We start from the raw sequence: 18807 nt of genomic DNA, 5'->3' as shown, positions 1-18807 counted from the left end.
CTTTTTTTCCCGGCACATTGTTGGCCGGGTCAACAGCCGCAATTTTTCTGGCGTTCGCGCCGGCAAATTACACTCTCCGGCGAGTCGGAGCCGGGTCACGAGGCAACTACTTGGCCGCGTGGTCTGAAATTCGGTAGGCACGTAACTACCCCTAATCTCGCCGTGTTTTCTGGCGCGCGCTCCATTTACCGTTCGCCTTTTTCCGGGCCGGGGCCGCCGTCGTCGTCGTCGTCGTCGTCGTCGTCGTCGTCGTCTTCCCCGTCGCCGTCGCGTCGTTTCCACGTTGGCCCGGAACAAACGGACGCGTTATCGCTCGGAGCACGCGGCCCGCAAGAAAGTCGAGCGGAAAAAGCGCGCGGGAAGGACGCGCGCGCGTCGCCTCGCGTCGGAAGATCCGGCGCGGGGACGATTGTATTACGGCAATTGCCGGGCTAAACGCGCCGTTCGGGCTCGTTTCCGGCCGGCTTTTTGCGGCCGTTCCGCTCCCGACGTCGTCCTCGCGCCGTTCACCGACTTCCGACCCGCCATCGACTTCCTTCCGGCGCCGTGGCTTTTCTTTCCTCCTCGCGACGCCCCGCTCGGCTCCCTCCGGGCCGCCGCGCCGTCTAAATTGAAGTCGTTACAACGCCTCGAATGAAAAAAGCCCGGCGGCCCGCTATGAAAAGCGCGGCCGTTCCGGCGAGCCAAGGTCCGCGCCGAAAAAAGAAAAGACGCGGGTTCGTCCGGGGGAGCGACGGAGACGCTTGGACCGCACCTCGCCGCGTCCCAACGAGACGCAGACTCCCCCGACGCGGAATCTTTTGACCGAGCCTTCTCCGAGGAACTTTAATGCAATCTCTCTTTGCACGCGCGTTCTCGACGCCTCTCGCCTTCAGTTCCCTCGCAAACGAGCCCGCACCGTTCGCCCACGCCATTCTGCGTCGTCCTGCGCGCTGTCGAGAAACGGGCGAACAATCGACGCGTAATTCGCCGGGAGCTCGCGCGCGGAACGGAGAGCGCAGTTTAAGCGAGACAAAAGAAATTTACGGAAAGTCGAATCCCCGGGAAAATGGAAGAATCGTCGGGCTTTGTAGCGACCGGCTGCTGCCACCGCGAGAGCCCGCTCGCACGAGAGCGTCTTTTCTTGAATCGAATGAATCCCTTTGACGACGACGGGAACTCTCTCTCTCTCTCTCTCTCTCTCTCTCTCTCTCTCTTCACTTCGGGCGCTTCCTTGCCCGGTCCCATTAATTAACGGGGTACAGACGACTTAATCAGCTGCGATAGAAAATATTGTTCGGCGACGGGCGAGGTAGAAAGATAGAGCGATCCGACACGGTCCACCGGTATTAGACCACTTACGGAGCGTGGCTGCGAGATCCTTGGAACATTTTCCGTCGAGGAACGCTTCTGTTTAACCGTTTCGCCCGGGAACGCGCTAATAGCACAGAGTCATCTCGCGAAGCCCGCATAAAACCTGTGCCGGATAGAATACAGATTTCCTGTAATCCGGGCAGGATAAACCGGGATTACTCGCGAAATTAATATTCAAATTAATGTTCGAAAATCTATATGAGCGGAGAATTTGGGGTCGGTGGGTGGGATCGATGGGGGTTGAACCGATTTCGTCGGGCCTAACCGCGGCGCATGGGAGCGCCCGATGAAAAGCTGCAGAGTAAACCGTGGCCGAAGAGTGCGCGGCGGGAGGTACACTCGCCGCGGGAAGTATTTTCGCAGCTTTTCAAACGGAACAACTTTTTTTCAAATTAGTGCAAACGATGTTTCAGGTTGCAAATGGTTTGGATGATAAAACGATTAAAGAGTAGCATTTATTCGACTTTCCTATCTGGATCCATAACTAAATCTTAAAACATGCGTTTTGTAGATCCTGATTACTTATACTATACAATACTATTTTTACGTTAGAAGAATAAATAATTTTACATTGTCAAAATTAACTGTTTTATTTTACTTTCTATATCTTAATTTTCTACTTGCTTCGGCAGTACATGTGCTATATCATAATTCTTTTTATTATTCGAAAGAATTACAAAGTAAATAAAATGTCTGTTACTTAAGTTCTTTAGCAAGCTAACATATGAAAGATGTTCAAGTAATTTGGGTCAATTTGAAGAAAGTTATGTCGTTCGGAAAACTGTCAACGTACTTTCCGTGTCGAGCGTAGCTGCAGAGCGGCAACGCGGCGGTCTAATATAGTGGAAAACGGTTATGAAAACGTATTTATATACCCAGGTATATTCTTGAAACAGCTGGGGGGGGAAGGTGGCGCGTATCTGCCGGCGGCGTTTTCCCTAATCCAGATGTCATTAAAGCGGATTACTCCCGGCGAATTAATATGCAAATTCATGCACGCACCGGTTTTATATAGCCGGGACGAGAGGCGGGGCCGTGTGCGTGCACGGTGCACGGTGCACCGGCGAGCCGGCTGTGGTCCGCGTGAAATAAATTCGGCCGTGTAAGTGCACGCGTCTGCGTGAGCCGGGGTGCATTCGGCTCGGCCACGGAGGACGCAGACGTAGTGTATAGCGGCGGAGCCGGCCGCGACGAGTGGAGACTCTCGAAACGCATTTAGCCCGCGGCCGAGGCGAGCGTCCGAGACCACAATGCCGCGAATACGACGCGGAAAGATTAAATGATAAATCTCCAAAGCAACCAACGGCCACTCGACCGCCACTTATCCGTCCACTTTGTGCCCGGGCCCCCCTTTGTTTGCTCCCCCCGGAGGCATCGTGGAAACCGACCGCCACTCTTATTTTTTTTTCTCTCTCTCTCTCTCTCTCCCGCCTTCTCTTGTTCTCTTTCTCTTGTCCGCTTTCTATTTTTCGCCTTTCTCCGTCCATCGTCGCAGGCTACGAAGCCCCGGTTACAACTCGGATGCAAAGCACGCGCGCGTTTGCCCCGCGCGACCCCGGCCATGTCGGCGAATGCATAATTAATTCGAGTAATTTGGCAAAAACGATCGCGACAAAGCCGATGAAGAGGCCGCAGACCGTCGCCGATCGACCTACTCGACGATACTTCGCGGCCCGGTCATTCCCGGAGGTTGCTCCTCCTCGAGGAGCCCGCAACGGAGACACGGACATGGTCAAAAGAATTCAAAATGATGTGGTTTTCCATGGTCCACGAGGGCCGACCCTCCACTCTTGCCGGTTCTTCGAGTGGACTATGTTCTGGACCAGCTAATTTGCCAGGTGTAATGATCGGTCTGCTGGGTTCACTCGTTTATGATTTTTCTTTTTGTTATTTAGACCAAAGGAACTCTGTTTAAGAGTTGTACGACGTTGATAGTAGCTTATCCTTTTACAATATTTATCGTTGCTGCATTGGTTCTTGAATTGTATGATACACGGAGACACTGTAGTGAATACTTTTCCTTTTTAAATTCCTAGGCTACGTTCTTTTAAGAAATGTTACGAGCGCGAGCAAGCTTTAGGGCCGCAAAGTGAGAAATTCGCAATCATGGCTAAGAAAATTCTACAGATTTTAAATCTGTTTATTACTTTATTTCTTTGCGTGTTATATTGTGGACATTACCAAAATGTACTTGTATAATAAGATAGAATAAAATAAAATATAATAAATTAAGCTCAAATAAAATGTAACGATGACTAGCTTTATTGTCATGACGAGTATCTGTTACGCAGTAACTGTTGCATTCTTCATTAAATTATATATTTTATACATACATATTTCTAATATTTTATAAATACATATTTTTAATATTTTATAAATAAAAACATATGTCGAGTGTATAATTCCAATTATTTTGCGCACATTTCAATCAGATTGCAACAGCTAACTGATAAAAGATAAAAAGTGACCTACATTTAGTCTCCAGTAAAAAGCCCTAAATGATCGTCGAGCACAATAAAGTTGCGCCCCAGTAGCAAGCACCCTCCCCAAAAGAATGATCGCCGATGGCGGAGGGGACAGCAACTGAACGGTAGCAACCTGAGCGATTTGTTCGGCGAGAATGCATGCCCCTGGAGCAGATATAATTTTTCTCCGTGGCTGATCGCGGATCCATCTTCATTACTGCGCGACTCGTCTTCGGGGACAGGTTTGCGCGGGCGCTCGATATTTCGCGGCCCCAAAGATTTATCCGGCGTCGCGAGACGCCATTTTTCCGAGGCATTTCCGAAACACCGCGACGAGATATCGAGTCGCAGGTAATCGACCTACATTAACGCGGAAGAGCCATTTTTCCCGACCGCCTCGGGGAGAGGAGTTCGTTCTCGCGCCGCGAGATACGGCGGATATATTAATTAAACCGGCCGGAGAACGCGAGAACACGAAAGTTCCGCGGAACGCGCGATTATATTTATATTATATCTCGGGCCGAGGCGGGGGCCAATTCCCGCTTTCGCGGCCAAGGAACTGTGAGAAAAAGGAAAAAGGGGACGCCGGCTGGGTGCGGCAGGCAGCACCTGCCGTAGAGACCCGGCGCCGCGGAAATTGAAATAAATTCAGCCGGCCCCGCGGAATTAGCCTTCGTTCGCGAAACGCTAATGAAACGCGGCTGTTTTCCTCGCGGAAAGATTCCGGGAGCTTGGCGAGGCGGGGCGGGGCGAGGCGAGGACCGACAATTAACCGGAAAACGGCTGTCTCGCGTACGGTTCGGCAAATATTTGTTCGCGCTCGGTATCTACGCGGCTTCGACCCGACGACACCGCGAACAGTTCTACTCGGGAATTTTCTGGCGGCGCGCGGTGTCGGCGACGCAAATATTAGACAGGTGTGCCCGGCGAGTTTCGCCCGATTTACCTGGGAACGGGGGCAAATCGGTGCGCGCTGATTCAATTGGGAGAAGGAAGACGGCTTTCGAACGTTGGATGTACCCAATCTCTGCTACGGTTCTCTTACCGTTATGGGACCTTCGTGATAATTCCGGATGGGATTACGAAAGTGGAGGCTTCGCCCTTTAAAATAAGCCCAGGTAGAATATCTTACGATTTTTCATAAATTTTCAGCAGATCAAAGATCAGAGATTTGAAGGCAGATTTTGGATAAAAGTAAAATTTAAGGATTTGTTTTTGTATACTACGTAGGGTATCTTCGCAAAACTTTCGGGAAAATTTATCTGGCGTTCAAAGAATATCTATTAATTTTTTCGATGAAAAAGATAGAGATTAGTAGAAAAAGATAGAGACTATCGGTAGAACTAGATACGATTAAACATGCAATCAATGAACCTTTCTAAGGTTATCATACTTGTCTCCTAATTCTTCCAAAAATCAAATACATATTTCCCAAGTATCTGTGTATCAACCATCTCGAAACTTTTCTCACTGACCCCTAATCCAAGCTTGTTCCAAAAATTAGATAAAATCCTGTCGACTAGTTTCGCCGATGCACGTACTTTTGGCTGTCCTCGAAAAATAAACAACGGCTCGTCCGCGTCTCTATTTGCTCGGAAAGGATCGGTGATTTCGATCGAGCAGTAAGGCACCGGCGTGTAGGGACAGACGGGGAAACTGCGTGGATGTAAACGAGTTTTCCCGAAGCCATTCGTTACCCGGTCCCGTTTAATCATTCGTAACGCGTATGGCGAGAGCTGTAGGCGCCGCTCCGCTCCGCTCCGGAGTTTTCGGTCTAAAGAGACAGGCTCCCGCTGTTTCCGGGGAGCTCTGAAACTGACAACAACAAATTAGCGGCGGTAATCGAATCCGTGAGTCGGCGAACGGTCGACGTGGCAACAAGGAACGAGGGAAGTCCCACGAGTTACAGAGACTTCGCTGCGAACTCGACAACCAAAACTGAAACGGTGTTCACGCGGCGCGACCTTGGAGTATTTCTTCAACCACTATACCGATCGAACTTGCTAATCTATGTCGATACGGTTTCGATAAGTGTTTCTTGACATTTAATATTTAGATAAATTCTTTTCGGCGATTATATTATTAGGTACTCGCGTACCTATCTTATCGTATCAATGATCACTGATAACCACTTAAATGACCATAACTGATCAGTATGATGATCGCTAGTGACCACAGAGGGAAACAAGCGTCAGCAGTAATCCATAGGAGACCAATTGTTCAGAGCACTTCGGGAGATTATTCGCGACGAACACATTACGGAATACGACTATTTTCGCCGGCACGGACGCGCTGACTAACTGAACAATAACATGCCGCTGAACGGTTAACCTACAGTAACTGTCAACACTGATTATGATATTGCGGATTATTCAATCGAATTTCTTTCATTAATCAATTTATTATTCCTAGCTTCTTAATACTTACAACAGTTCCGTTTGTTAGAAATATGGTCAAGCAGCCTCTTGGCTATTTTTCCATTTAGTTTGTTAGGGACAATAACTGATAAAATGAGAGATATGAAATAACTTTCCAAGAGGACGACGAGGGCCATGATAGCGACTCAACCGCTACAATGACTTCTAGTTGCTTTTTGAATTTTTGCAAGAAAACATCGCGCATGGCTAGCTTGCACAAAGACATCCCTGTGTTCTTTACTGTCATATACGAATTACGTTGTGCCAGTTTTCATACGTTGTCCAAGGGTAATGGACTATCCTCCGAGCATGACGTTGCTTTAAACTCGTAAATAAAGCCGTCGAATGCATTTTCGTTAAGGAAAAAGTTACGTTAATGTCATTAACGACATTGCTGACATTATCACAATGTTGTTCCTGTATGTTACACTTTACGAAGTATGCTTTTATTTTGCATTAAAATTCGCAGATTACTCGTTATTCTTTACGTTGTTATTTTACGTATAGTAAAGAGACACGTCTGTTAATAATCAATGAAATGAAACCGAGAAGTTGCTATCAGTTTCCCCGCACGTCCGCCACGAAAATCACAGCCGTAAAATTAAAGAAACACCTGAAGGCATCTTAAATCCAAGCCCTTAGCTGCGTTAGGGGGCAGTTAAAGGACCGCGACGCAAATATTTCGCTGGTTCCCTCGCGACGTAGGACGCGTTTAGGTGGCAACAAGATCGTATTACCGACTAGGGTAGCAGGCTCCTTTCCTCGCAGGAGGTGATCCTGAAACGAGATCGCCTCCGAAAGCCGCGAGATTTACGCCCTCTGCGGTTCCTCGTTACTTCCTGCGTTCAACCACCGTCCTCCCCACCCGAGGTTCCACCTCCGGCCCCGTTTCTTCGAAGTCCTTCGCAACCTGGTGCTCGGGAACCCCGCCGACTCAGGCGACGATCCTTCTTCCTTCGTTTCCCTCCGCGGCGGTGAATATTTATGAAAGATGTAAATAACGAGCGGGATAATTTTCTCAGGAGATCCGAGGTACTCTTGTTTACGACGCCGCGGCGGGAGGCCCATCCTCCGGTCGGCTTTCCCGCGGAAGGCAGCGAGAAACCCTCTTCGGTCTCGTTTGTCAGCGTCTCTCGCGAACCAAGCGACGCTTTGTTCGCGCTTCCTTCCGATCCTCGAGTCGCCCTATCGAGACGCCTCCGCCGAAGAGCCGCCTTTTGATTCGTGGCGCTCGGAGGAAAACTCATCGGCCGATATTGCCCGCGAATTGGAGCAAGATTCTAGGCCCGGAAGCGACCGGGGGCTGCGATCCCCGTCGATTGATCGGGACGCGTTGATCGTCGCCTGCAGCCGCGTTCATTTTCACCCTGATCCGCAATCTGTGATTACTTTTGACCGTCTACTTCTCTTTGAACTTTCCTTGTCTTGCAGCTATCTGGAATTCTTCATAGAATCGAAATTAATTTATTTGTTTATTACTTTATAAAGTTAGAAAACGGAGCAACTTATATCAGTTTGAAGCTGCGTTTACAATAAACTCGAGTTTGAAAATATGCGAAATGAATGAAAGTTATACGTTTATTATTAGTAGAAACACTCTGTATATTTATATAATTATGTAAAGTGACTTAAATATATAGATGTATTTAAATTATACTATAATTAATTTTTTCTGCATTTTCCAGATATTACATTGAGAATATTAGAAGGGAAATGCATTGATACATTAGAATAAAAAGGCATCCATAAATCCTTTCATATAATTTCACCGTTCATATGCATCGATTGATTAATTATTCGAATTCCAATAGCTTCTCATTTCCGGTTTAATTAAAACAATCGTTCTTTCGGTCTACTGCATTATAGTATCCCCATTAGTATGCGTTATATCGTATTCACATTGATTGAAACAGAATTAATAATGCATCCAATTGTATCTGTCCAGCGTAACGTCTTTGTAATTGAAAAAATGGCTGACAGACGAACGCAATCAAGTACGATCGAATCCAATCGCACTATGAATCTCTATGCAATGGATTCTTTCGCGGACATCCGAGTGAAGAATAAACTCAACGCCTCGGCCGGACAGTTTCCGCGTTTGCCTTCGTTTAAAAAAATGTGTAACTACCGCGAACGGAGGGAGGTCCGTGGCCTAATAACGTCGACGGTAGAAACGTCCTGAAAGGACATGTGCGGCTTTACGGGATGCACTTTGCCGTCGGTAGGGCGTCCAAGGAAAAAGTAGCACGGGCACGAGTAGCCCGGGTGTGATTTTCCGTGAGGAAACGTCGAATCCTTCGAAGGCACGAAATCACTTTAGCGAAATAGGTGTACGGAATCGCCTCTGCCGGATTACCAGAACCCTCGCCACCCTCGCTCCCCCCCTCGTTCTCCCAGTCTCTTTCGCCATAGCCGTCTGGCTTCTCTTATCCGGCTTCTTCGCCGGCCCCCTTTTACCTCCAGAGAAATTTCTAGCGAGAAGAGAGGGAGAGAAAGCGAGCGAGGCAACCCTCCGCTGCGCCTTTTACGCTCATTCAAGCCGCCGCCGCTGCTGCCGCGCTGCGCCGCGAGTCCGCTGACTGAGTCGCGGCCGCTAACTACCCGGCAACCAACCGGGCCACCCATCCAGAACGGCCTGCTCATACCTCGGGAGAAAGGGAGAGAGAAAGAGAGAGAGAGAGAGAGAGAGTCTGCAATGAATCTCGAAGTTAACAACTTTTTCACCACGGCAAAGGAGCACGCCCTCCGCTGCCCGCCGGAGAAACTTCGAGAACAAGAGATAGAGTCCGTGTATCGAGGTTTCGGCGAAAGGGAGGAAAAGAAGAGGGCGAAAGAGGGTTGTTCTCGGCTCCCGCGGATCGATCCACGGTTTCAACGATTCCCTGAATATTCACCGAACGGAACCACCTGCGATTTCGGTAATCTCTTAATTCGTTTGCCGTCCGAGGACAGTTTCACTAGCATAGCTCGACCAAGGAACTGTGACTATTGCTAATTACTGGACTGCAGATTTATGTGCGTTTATGGTCCGCTACACATTTTTAAGATGCAAAAGGAACACGCATGCATTAACGAGGTCTGTTAGAAACTTTATTTTCATTCTCTTTTCTTTAATCTTACTTGGCGAAGAAAACTTTCCTTTGGCCCAAACTTGCTTACAGCGAAAATATTTAATTATTTACGGTTTGTGTCAAGGTCAACCGATTCGATGGTATTTTCAGCATACGCATATGTTACCGAGATTTACGAAATGCAATTGTCATTGTCTAATGAAATTATCGTTTAAAAAAAGCTCAAGGCAATTAGTTCAATCTTACAAAGGTTGTCGCGTTTTACAAGACCTTCGATCTGGCAAAGCAATTTATTTATATCTTTTATTTTTTTATTTTCACATTAAAATTAAAACATATTATTGTGTTATATATATTTAAACTTTAAAAAAGACTGATTCAGACCACTATGACACTTATGTAAAACGATAATATGCCCATAAAGGGTTAATAACCAGTGCTTTCTGCAACGTCGAAACGTTGTGTGTGAAAGTGATAGGTACAATCTGCTTTAGGTATTACTCCATCATTGTAAGCACTATTAAATTTGTCTTGGCCAAGGTTCGAGCCCCTTGGACCATCTACAAAGATCATCTCCCGATTATCCAGCCTGCCCCGAAATGGCATCGCGCAGGGCAAACTTCTTGATAAACGTCGACGTCGAGCCGATGCCTTATGGACGCTGCCGAGATGGTCGATCGCGAGGAGGCATATGAAAAATTTTGTGAAATCGAAGCGGCTTTCATCGAGGATTTGCCGGCGATCTATTTGGTGGCTCTCGAGGAGATTGCCGTGGCGTCTGGATCGGCGAGCCCGGCGGTGGTTCGTGTTATCAGAGCCTTTGGCCCGGAGGGTGTGCACCCTGGCCGTTAGCTCCTTCCACCGATCGTACGTGCGCGACCCGCGCTCCGGCCGAGCGTGTGGCTGAGCTCGTCGATGTGGGATAGGCGCGCGATTGTGTGAACGCGAACCGGTGGCGGCTTGGCGGCGCGGGGAGGAAAGGGGTGAACGGAGCAGGCAGGGCGAGGAGCGGCGCGGGGTGTGTCTGCGGGTGCATTACGCTGATTGCTGGTCGCGGCCCTCTCTCCCGAGAACAGAGAGGCGAACGAAAAGGTGGAAAGGTGCCGGCTGATCCTGCCGAGGCGGAGAGGGACGAAGATGCCTGCTGCTGCGCCCGGAGCCCGTGAACCGACTAGGAACGGCAGAAAAGGGAATAAGGGCCCTTTCCGTTAAGTAAGTGAACGCCGCCACGTTCCCGGATGGTCGCGCGAGCGCGTGGATTTTAATTCTTTAAATGAATGACGCCGGTGACGCTGACTCGCCCTCTGATCCTCTCCACCTACGCCCCGAGCCGTCTCTCCACCCTCCCCGCCGACGGGAACGTAGTCCCAGTCACCTCGCTCCCACCAACCGTGTTTCTCCTGTTGCGGATCTCGCGCGCGCGCTAGCCAAGGCGCCGCCGACGTACTATCCCGAATTGCGATCCCTCTCGGACGGTGACTCCTCGGCCCCACCTTTTCCGGCACGCTGCTGTACCATCGGCTGTCCGAGTTGTCTACCGGGGCCGTCACTTCCCCGGAACTACGGCCAGTACGGGAAACCTACTTCTGCGCAAACCAATTTGTCGGATGTTCCAAAGTACGCGATTGTTCATCGGTTCCGAGGCTGACTTAGCATCCACTTGCGATCGCTGCGCAAGATTGCAGTCGCGAGCCAAAAGATCGTGCTGCGCTCGATTTTAAATCACGAGTTTCTGCCGGACGCCCGACAGGGACGTTGCAGATTGATTGCAGCGTTTCCGCCTTTAGACCACGTACAATATACGGTGTACTGTGTATAGCGTACATTGTATTCGCACGTCTTCCAAAATGGAGTAACTTTTTCGTTATTTGGCAAAGTGATTTAAGTTTGTTTGAGATGTTAGAGCGATCGCTTTACAATGGCTAGAAAATTGTTCTCAAAAATTGCAATCGGTCGGCGTGTCGGAACAGTTCTTGTACGCATGCAGAGAATTTCATTGTAACCAGATTTTTGTTGTCCGCTTTGCATTCTGGTTTTAGCGATTCAGCAGAGACGTTGTATTTGATTACGATTTAGAAAACGATAAAATCTCGGACGAAGATCTGTTACAAAAATTGAATGTTGAACGTTCAAAGTTTTATTGTTGTGCTCTTATGATCTTCTTCGAAATAAATATCCGACTAATTTTTTTTCCAGTCGAATAGCTCACCTATTAATAGTTCCGATCCTATACAATCTGTTAGCCAACGATCCAGCAAAATTGCGCTCGCTTGACCTACCGTAAAAAAGTGATTCCGTTTTAGAAGGTGTACGAGTACTCTGTACCCGAGCCGTACGGATTTCCCAAACACTTGTGCGCTCTATTAAATGCTATCAAACGATTCGGGGAATCGAGTACACAACGCGGCGCGGCCAAAATTGCATTTTCCCGTGGCCTGCTATCGGAGACCCAGGCGGTACTCCTGGAGGAACCGGATTTTTGTCAGCATCCGAATTGCATCCCGCGTCTATATTAGTAATGAACGCGACACAGTTCCCGCGGGGAGCAGCGAGTACAGTTTATCATTCAACAACAGACACAATAATACAATGGGAAATCCTCGCGATGATTATTTGCACGGAGCGTGGATGAAAGCGGTGTGGAGTAGAGTAGAAAGAGAGAGAGAGAGAGAGAGAGAGAGAATGGTAGGGAGAGAGGGGGGCAGGGCACAGCGCGGCACGACTGTGCACCCTCAGGACAAGAAGAATAATGAGTTCCCAGCACGTTGACGTTCTCCGTCGCCAGACGAAGCGAGGCGCACGCAATTACACGGATATTAGCGTCTTACGCGCCTACCTGTCTACGCAGAACATTTTTGATAGTGATACATGGCTCGAGGAATTCGCCGTATCCTTAAACAAACGTCTATGCATCTGCATACTGTGTCATTTACCGATCTATTGCAGAATTAAATAATAATAATTATTTTTATTATCCATTAATTAAATATTAAAATACCTTTTACATTACAGAATATAATGTACACTGTGATTTAATTCGAAAATACTTACTATAAATTAAGTTGAACAATTTGAGATTAAATAATAATAATTATTATTTTTATTATCCATTAATTGAATATTAAAAATACCTTTTAGGTTAGAGAATACAATTTACACAATGATTTAATTCGAAAAAGCTTAGTATAAATTACGAAGAAAGATTTCATGCAACAAATTGATGCTACTGATGTAGGAGTTTACATATCTGATCAATCTGTTACGACAATTTTAATGAAAAAATTGTGATGGATTTCATCTCTTAATAGATGATGGTGTCTAAGGAACAGTCAAGATGTTATAATTATTAATCCGTTGCCTCATGATATCGAAGAAGAATTCGAACATTATGTTAAATATGGACGTCATAAATTTCATTCATATCAAACTTTAACACTTTGAGTGCATCTATACTTGACGCTGATTTTTGGCTAGTTTAGAAAATTGTGATTTATAGTAATATAAGCGAACCAGAATGTGAGAGAGTTAAAATAACAGTATAATAAATTTCAATTCTCTGGTTTCAACATCAATCATATTACTTTGATCACGTCGGAATTTTAGGGGCTGATTTTCGACACCGGGCATGTTAAACTTTTCGCTAACTATACTTGACCATTAGGCAGATTCCACTTTGCTGTCTCTTCGGGGAGATTGTCCTACGTCAGAAAAGTTTTAATCACGAGACAAAGTGGTTAAAGGGATAGCTTACGAGATCACCGATTAAGCTCGGAGAAGTTGATTCGAGAAATTGTTTGAATCTTTCGAAATACAGGTTTATATTGGATTGGCGATAACAAATCACTGTGCACTTGACGAGATTAATGCGCATTGTTTTATAAAAATGACAAAATTGGTTTTAATTAACTTTATATGATTTATATTACAATAAGCGCTCGGATAAAGAAGTTTATTTGAAAATTTCACCTAGAAACATTTATACGATATCAAGGTGGTGTTAAGGGAGGACCAATCGGGCGCGCGGCCTAAAAATAGTGATTCCCGGTGAAATCGCGGACCCAGCTCAAGGAGGATTTACCATGGGCAGGCCAGTCGGCCGGGGATTACGGGAACTCGTTAACCGGCTAATGGCCTTAAATGACGAACGACCAAATTTTTCCTGAGCGAGCGCGGTACAGAGTCAAACCCGGAAGTGTGTGTGTGTGTGTGTTTGCGAGAGGGAGAGAGAGAGAGAGAGAGAGAGAGAGAGAGACACCCGGTTACGCGTTACTCTCAGACAATATACAAGAAGTATTACAACGACGGTCTCGATAAACGATCAGCCGAGCGGGGCTGAAGTGAAAACGGGCCTGTAAAACAGGTGGGGACGGCTCGGGGAGGGAAGAGAGTGGCTCGACTGAGTAGATTATACGGGCACCGTGGAGAATCGATCCTTGAATTACGGCCACATTATGACTGCGAAACTTGCTGGGGCCGCACTTTCCTGCCGGCGGCGAATTAATCTGCGAGAAAGAAGGGAAGAGCGGCTTCCAGCCTCGAAGCCGATGATTCATTTCGATCCGGGGCGAACCGGGGGACACGGCGAGAACGAGAGGCACGATCGTCGATTAAGCGATCGCTCGAAACGCTGACACACGCCGCAACGCGACGCGCCGATGCATATCGAATGTGGTCTGGTCCCGATTCTCTAGATAGAAGGGCCAAAGCTGTTTGCTTATGATCCGACCATCTTTGTCCATCGCGATTGCAAAACTAATCCCGTCAATACTGTACAATTGATTTTTAACACATTGTGGAACTATCGCAAAAAATTCTCGCGTCTTCTGTTCTTAGAGCTTGTAGCCAAAAATGATCGTTTTTGTCATTCGAGATGAAATAGAATACAATCTAACTGGTTACTAGATAATGTTCTAGTAATAACGTGGTGAATAATCTAGTAATAACATGGTGAATAATCTAGTAATAACATGGTGAATAATCTAGTAATAACATGATGAATAATCTACTAATAATCACATGGATGTGATATCATGCGTTCTTTGAACTCGAAGTAAAAGTCTGTCCTCTTGATATTAATATTTAAATATTTCTGTAAATGCAGGCATGCGGTAAATATATATTTCATTTTTCTACTAACAGATTTTTATTATCAACAAAGTTCTACTCATTGCAACTGTAAAGATAATGGTACCCAAACGGGTTGAAACCTTGCACTGCGATTTGTTTTAGAACTGCGTCGATTTGCACATTTTTGTGCTTAATAATTTCGCTGATACTCTATTTGCTATCTATTTGTTCTAATTCCTGAAATAATATGCAATATAACAATAATAAAAAAGATATAGTATAATAATAATAAGAAGAAGAAGAAGAAGAAGAAAATAATAAAGGAGGAATAAATGACATTCATATTTAGTAGATTGTGTACGAAATGTTTGTCACAAGTCTGACATATTTTTGTAGTCCAAGGGATAGAGATAGTTATTCTTAGCTTCCAGTGTACGGTCAAATATGCCTCGTATATTCGTAAGTAATGCTTCTAGTGCCTCTGGTTATCTTTCTCGAGTGTGTTGTCTTCGCTGTAGAGGGAAACTGCAGGAGTTCCTTGAATCAACATCGATCCAATTACAATTGTTAGAAGTCAAATTACATTACAGCTGTTTACGTAACAGTTGGGTACAATGTTTAGTTGCTGGGAAAACTATCTGCGCCGGTAGATAAGGGTTGATCTTAATCAACGCATTCATAAGGCGAGCGTCTAATAGGGATGATTGCTTTACAAAGACGTGGACCACCAGCGACGATCTAGCAAAGGATTGAGAATGGTGTACGAAATGGTCTTTGAAACTGCTAGGCCCAGGAGGAATGGGTTACTCAACGAGCCCATTAGGTTCTGCGTCGCGTCTTCGTGATTGGGACACTTCAATCGCTGTATTATTGAGGATCGAGGTGCTGCAAGTGTTTGCTGTAACTTCCAGCACCCTTACGACGAGTGGACCGTGGCCGAGATCACCATCTGACCGTGTTCCGTTAATGCTTCAGCTGCCATAAGCTTACTAATTTGTACATCGATCACTATACTTCGACCAATCTAAGAGAATCGGGAAGAGAATTTATTTCAAGCACTAAATAAGAAAACACAGTTTTTAAATGAAAGCACAGAACTATATATTTAGAGTAACACTTTTCCTGCCAGATATCTATTATCGATGACATTTATTTCGGACGCCAACGTTTCTTGCTAATAACTAAAAAATAATAAGTGAAAGACAATAATAAGTACAAAATAGTAATTTAAAAAAATAATTAGTAAAAAATAATAATAAGTAAAGAAGTAATAGTAATAATAATGCTTCAAGAAAAGAAACTTTTAGAAACTAGTAACTATAAGCTATTCACACTCGAAACGCCTCAATTCCTGCTTCACCGAAGCCCGTCAAGGCACAAGAGTTCCTTACGACCGCGCACTTACGACTTCTAGAACCCTAAAGCCAATGCTAACTGCACGCCAGTTGAAAACACCGTTCAACCAGTTTACCATCCGAGAAACGTTCGTGTTCCATCCGACCGTATCGTAAACCAGGCCGGACCGAAAGCTAGCAAAGAATGTGTTTTTTACGGTGGAACGATCTCGTAGCCGGTAATCACTGTAGTACCATAACAGCGTCAGAGAATCGTGTCACTGTGTAACGAGCAGCACGGACGCGGAGCAAATTGTCGGGGGGGTTGGAGAGGCGAGGGATAGCAAGCTCGGCCGCGTCGGACGCAACCATGAATGAAAAAGCCGCGAGGCGAACGGCGCGCGAGGGTTGGTCCGGGCCGGAGGAAGGGTTTAAACTGGGTTAAAGGGTCTGTCGGCCGCTAATCGATTGATCGGCGCAGCGGACAGCAAGAACTGATCACCGCAACCGAATTGTTTCAGCCGATCGGCATGCATTTGAATAAGTACGAGTGGGTCGGCTCGCCGGACATCGGTGACTGCTCGTTGTGGGTGCGATCCGCGACCCTGGATTTCGACGACGGATTATGGCAGTGCCAGGTCACTGCCAGCGATTTCACCACGCAGGACGCGTTGGCATCCAAGCCTGCGAGGCTGGTCGTCAGAGGTAAGATTCGTTCATTCTAATTCATCAAACTATGCCATAAAGTCGACTTTTTAATCTCTGTAACTTCGTGGAAAAAAATCGTACAGTAATCTCACTCAGCTCGTTTTAAAGCGTGAACTCTCTATTTTCACGACTCTGAATCTGTCTTTTATAAAGTCTTATCTTATTGTTGCGAAATAGAGTAGGAAGCTAAAAAAGGCATATTTCAGGCATTTCGGCATTTTTTACAAATTCGAACGACTGTACAAAGCTGGAAACATTTTTTCATGCAATTGCACCAACGTTATCTTATGGAGGGTAGATTTTCCTTCAGAATTACCTCTCAAACGTTGGAATTTTATTTTCATGGTTTAATTGTATATCGAACAGCAGTTGTGTCATTTGCATTGTTAAAAATGAATGGTAAATAGAGGAACGATTTTACGGAGTGTAGACAATTTTTGTCGTATTTGCGTCAAAGTGATCTTATGGAGAACAGTTTTCCCTTTACAACAACCTCTCGAAAGTCGAGCTGCGATTTTTTTTTATCACGAATTTATTGTACATCGAATAAAAACTGTGCCGGTCGATTGTTGGAAATAGAACGAAAAACAGATGAGGATCCGAACGGACCCGGGCACCGCTACTAGAGTCGTCGAAAACGTGCCGCGGTACGAAACGCGCAGCTTGTAAAAATTCCCGGGTTTTCAATTTTGATCGCGTCGGATATTCGCGTACTGTTAGCGAGGAAAAAATTGCCACAATCGCGAGAGCGAAGCTCGTTGCATTCCATCGCGTGTTATTCCCCATTGTGCCGAGATTAATGCTTCACCAAACCAACCAATCCGCGGGGCGGCGCGCACGCTGTCGTTCAAAAATATCTGGGCTCTAAATCCGCGGCGAAAATGGCAACGAAAGTAATTATCGTATAATCACCGCTATGGTAGACTCCGAATGCGTCACGGCCGAAACATTCGCATTTTATTCTTCGCTGGAAAATCCAAGTTCATTAAATTACCGATCAAATATATCCGAACAATGGCGTGCTCGCACGCGCGCGCGGACACACGGCCCGGTGTAAAGCGGCGAAACAACGGGAATCGGCGAAAAATCGGGCACAATATCGAAAACAACATTATTCTCCGCAACAATTTTTTGCTGGCTGAAAATCTGTTGCGCGGCGCCGATAAAGTTGCTCGTTTATCGATAAAACCATTCACTTTTATTCTTCTCTGCACGAACTCGGTCGCGTCACAGTGTTCGGTGCAAATGTTTTTTTTTTTTTAACCTCTTTCGATTATCGTCGCACGCGCTGTTCTCGTTTTTCGACGCTCGATTTACAATGTCGAGGTTTGAAAATCGGTGTAGCTCTTGACACCGGAAAGTCCCTGCGCCAATTTCACATGTCCTATCTACGTTCTCGTAAAAAAAACGTATAGTGAATTCTTTGCTACTATTAATTTTCCCGTCACTGGTTTAGCCCACGCGTTAATACCCAAAATTTTTCTATGACACTTATTGTCGTTAAAATCGTTCGACATCATGATTTATATTTGTTCCTCGAAAATAGTAGAACTACGGCAATTTTTCTATTTCTCAACAAAAGGATGGACAATGTTTTAACAAGTCGAAAATAGCTGAGTACCCAGATATCTACGTTCGAAGTTTCTTCTTTATAAGAAACAATAAAAGTTTAGATAATTTAGAGCTAAGTTAATTTAAAGTAATTTTATAATTTATTTCATTCATCTTTCTAATATTTTGACATATCGCTCTTTTATTTCAATACTGAGATATGCTTCAATAACAAAAGTTTCAAGAAACAAGCATTTAACTTTTTATTTTCTCAAATAATAGTTTGGTAACAATGAATGGTTTTTTTATAGACATACCACTATTGCATTAAATACAATAATAATACTATTTTTAAAAATGTCTCAATATTGAATTAGAACAGCGATGTCTAGATAACATTTCATGACATAAGACAAATTTTTCGGTGACGCAACTTACGTTATTATGGCTCTAAGCCGCTCGTATCATTATCACATTTTTCACAATTCGAACGTCGAGTTTCGTTCAGGCAGCGCGCGCCGTTTGAAACGCTTGATGCCTGATGAAAAATTGAACGGGCGATTCGGCGAAATTAACCGGAGCTAATTTTCTCGTTGCAGTCAGCCCACAGCGACCGCAGATAGAGTACGCGGAACGTCTCATTCTGCCCGGCAACAACGTGACAGCTCGAGCAGGTGAGATCGCTACGCTCACTTGCAGCGCGCGGTATGGGAATCCTTCGCCTCTAATTAAATGGTTCGTAATCGCTGCACCGTTGGTTCCGTACTACTTAACCGTTTCGCCGGCGACCCCTCTCGCCGCGACCTTTTTCTCCTCCCCCGTTTGGATCCACCCCCCGAGA

General features: G+C 45.7%; 1 protein-coding gene across 4 annotated transcripts in view; it reads left to right on the top strand.

The window, feature by feature from the left end:
• The window catches only part of LOC144476188 (kin of IRRE-like protein 3), a 243802-nt gene that overhangs the window by 179871 nt on the left and 45124 nt on the right, over nucleotides 1-18807 (top strand). For all 4 annotated transcript variants that reach the window (XR_013494983.1, XR_013494982.1, XM_078192847.1 and 1 more), the window contains exons 3-4: nucleotides 16229-16412; nucleotides 18566-18701. Coding sequence is in view for 2 of the 4 variants with exons in the window: in XM_078192847.1 (XP_078048973.1) it covers nucleotides 16229-16412; nucleotides 18566-18701 (320 nt within the window). In the remaining 2 variants the exon portion in view is untranslated. The remainder of the gene's footprint in view (nucleotides 1-16228; nucleotides 16413-18565; nucleotides 18702-18807) is intronic.

The sequence above is a fragment of the Augochlora pura genome, chromosome 10 (assembly GCF_028453695.1).
Source record: "Augochlora pura isolate Apur16 chromosome 10, APUR_v2.2.1, whole genome shotgun sequence".
Taxonomy (NCBI): Eukaryota; Metazoa; Arthropoda; class Insecta; order Hymenoptera; family Halictidae; genus Augochlora; species Augochlora pura.
Note: the sequence above shows the minus strand (reverse complement) of the source record. Positions and strands in the feature narration are given on the sequence as shown.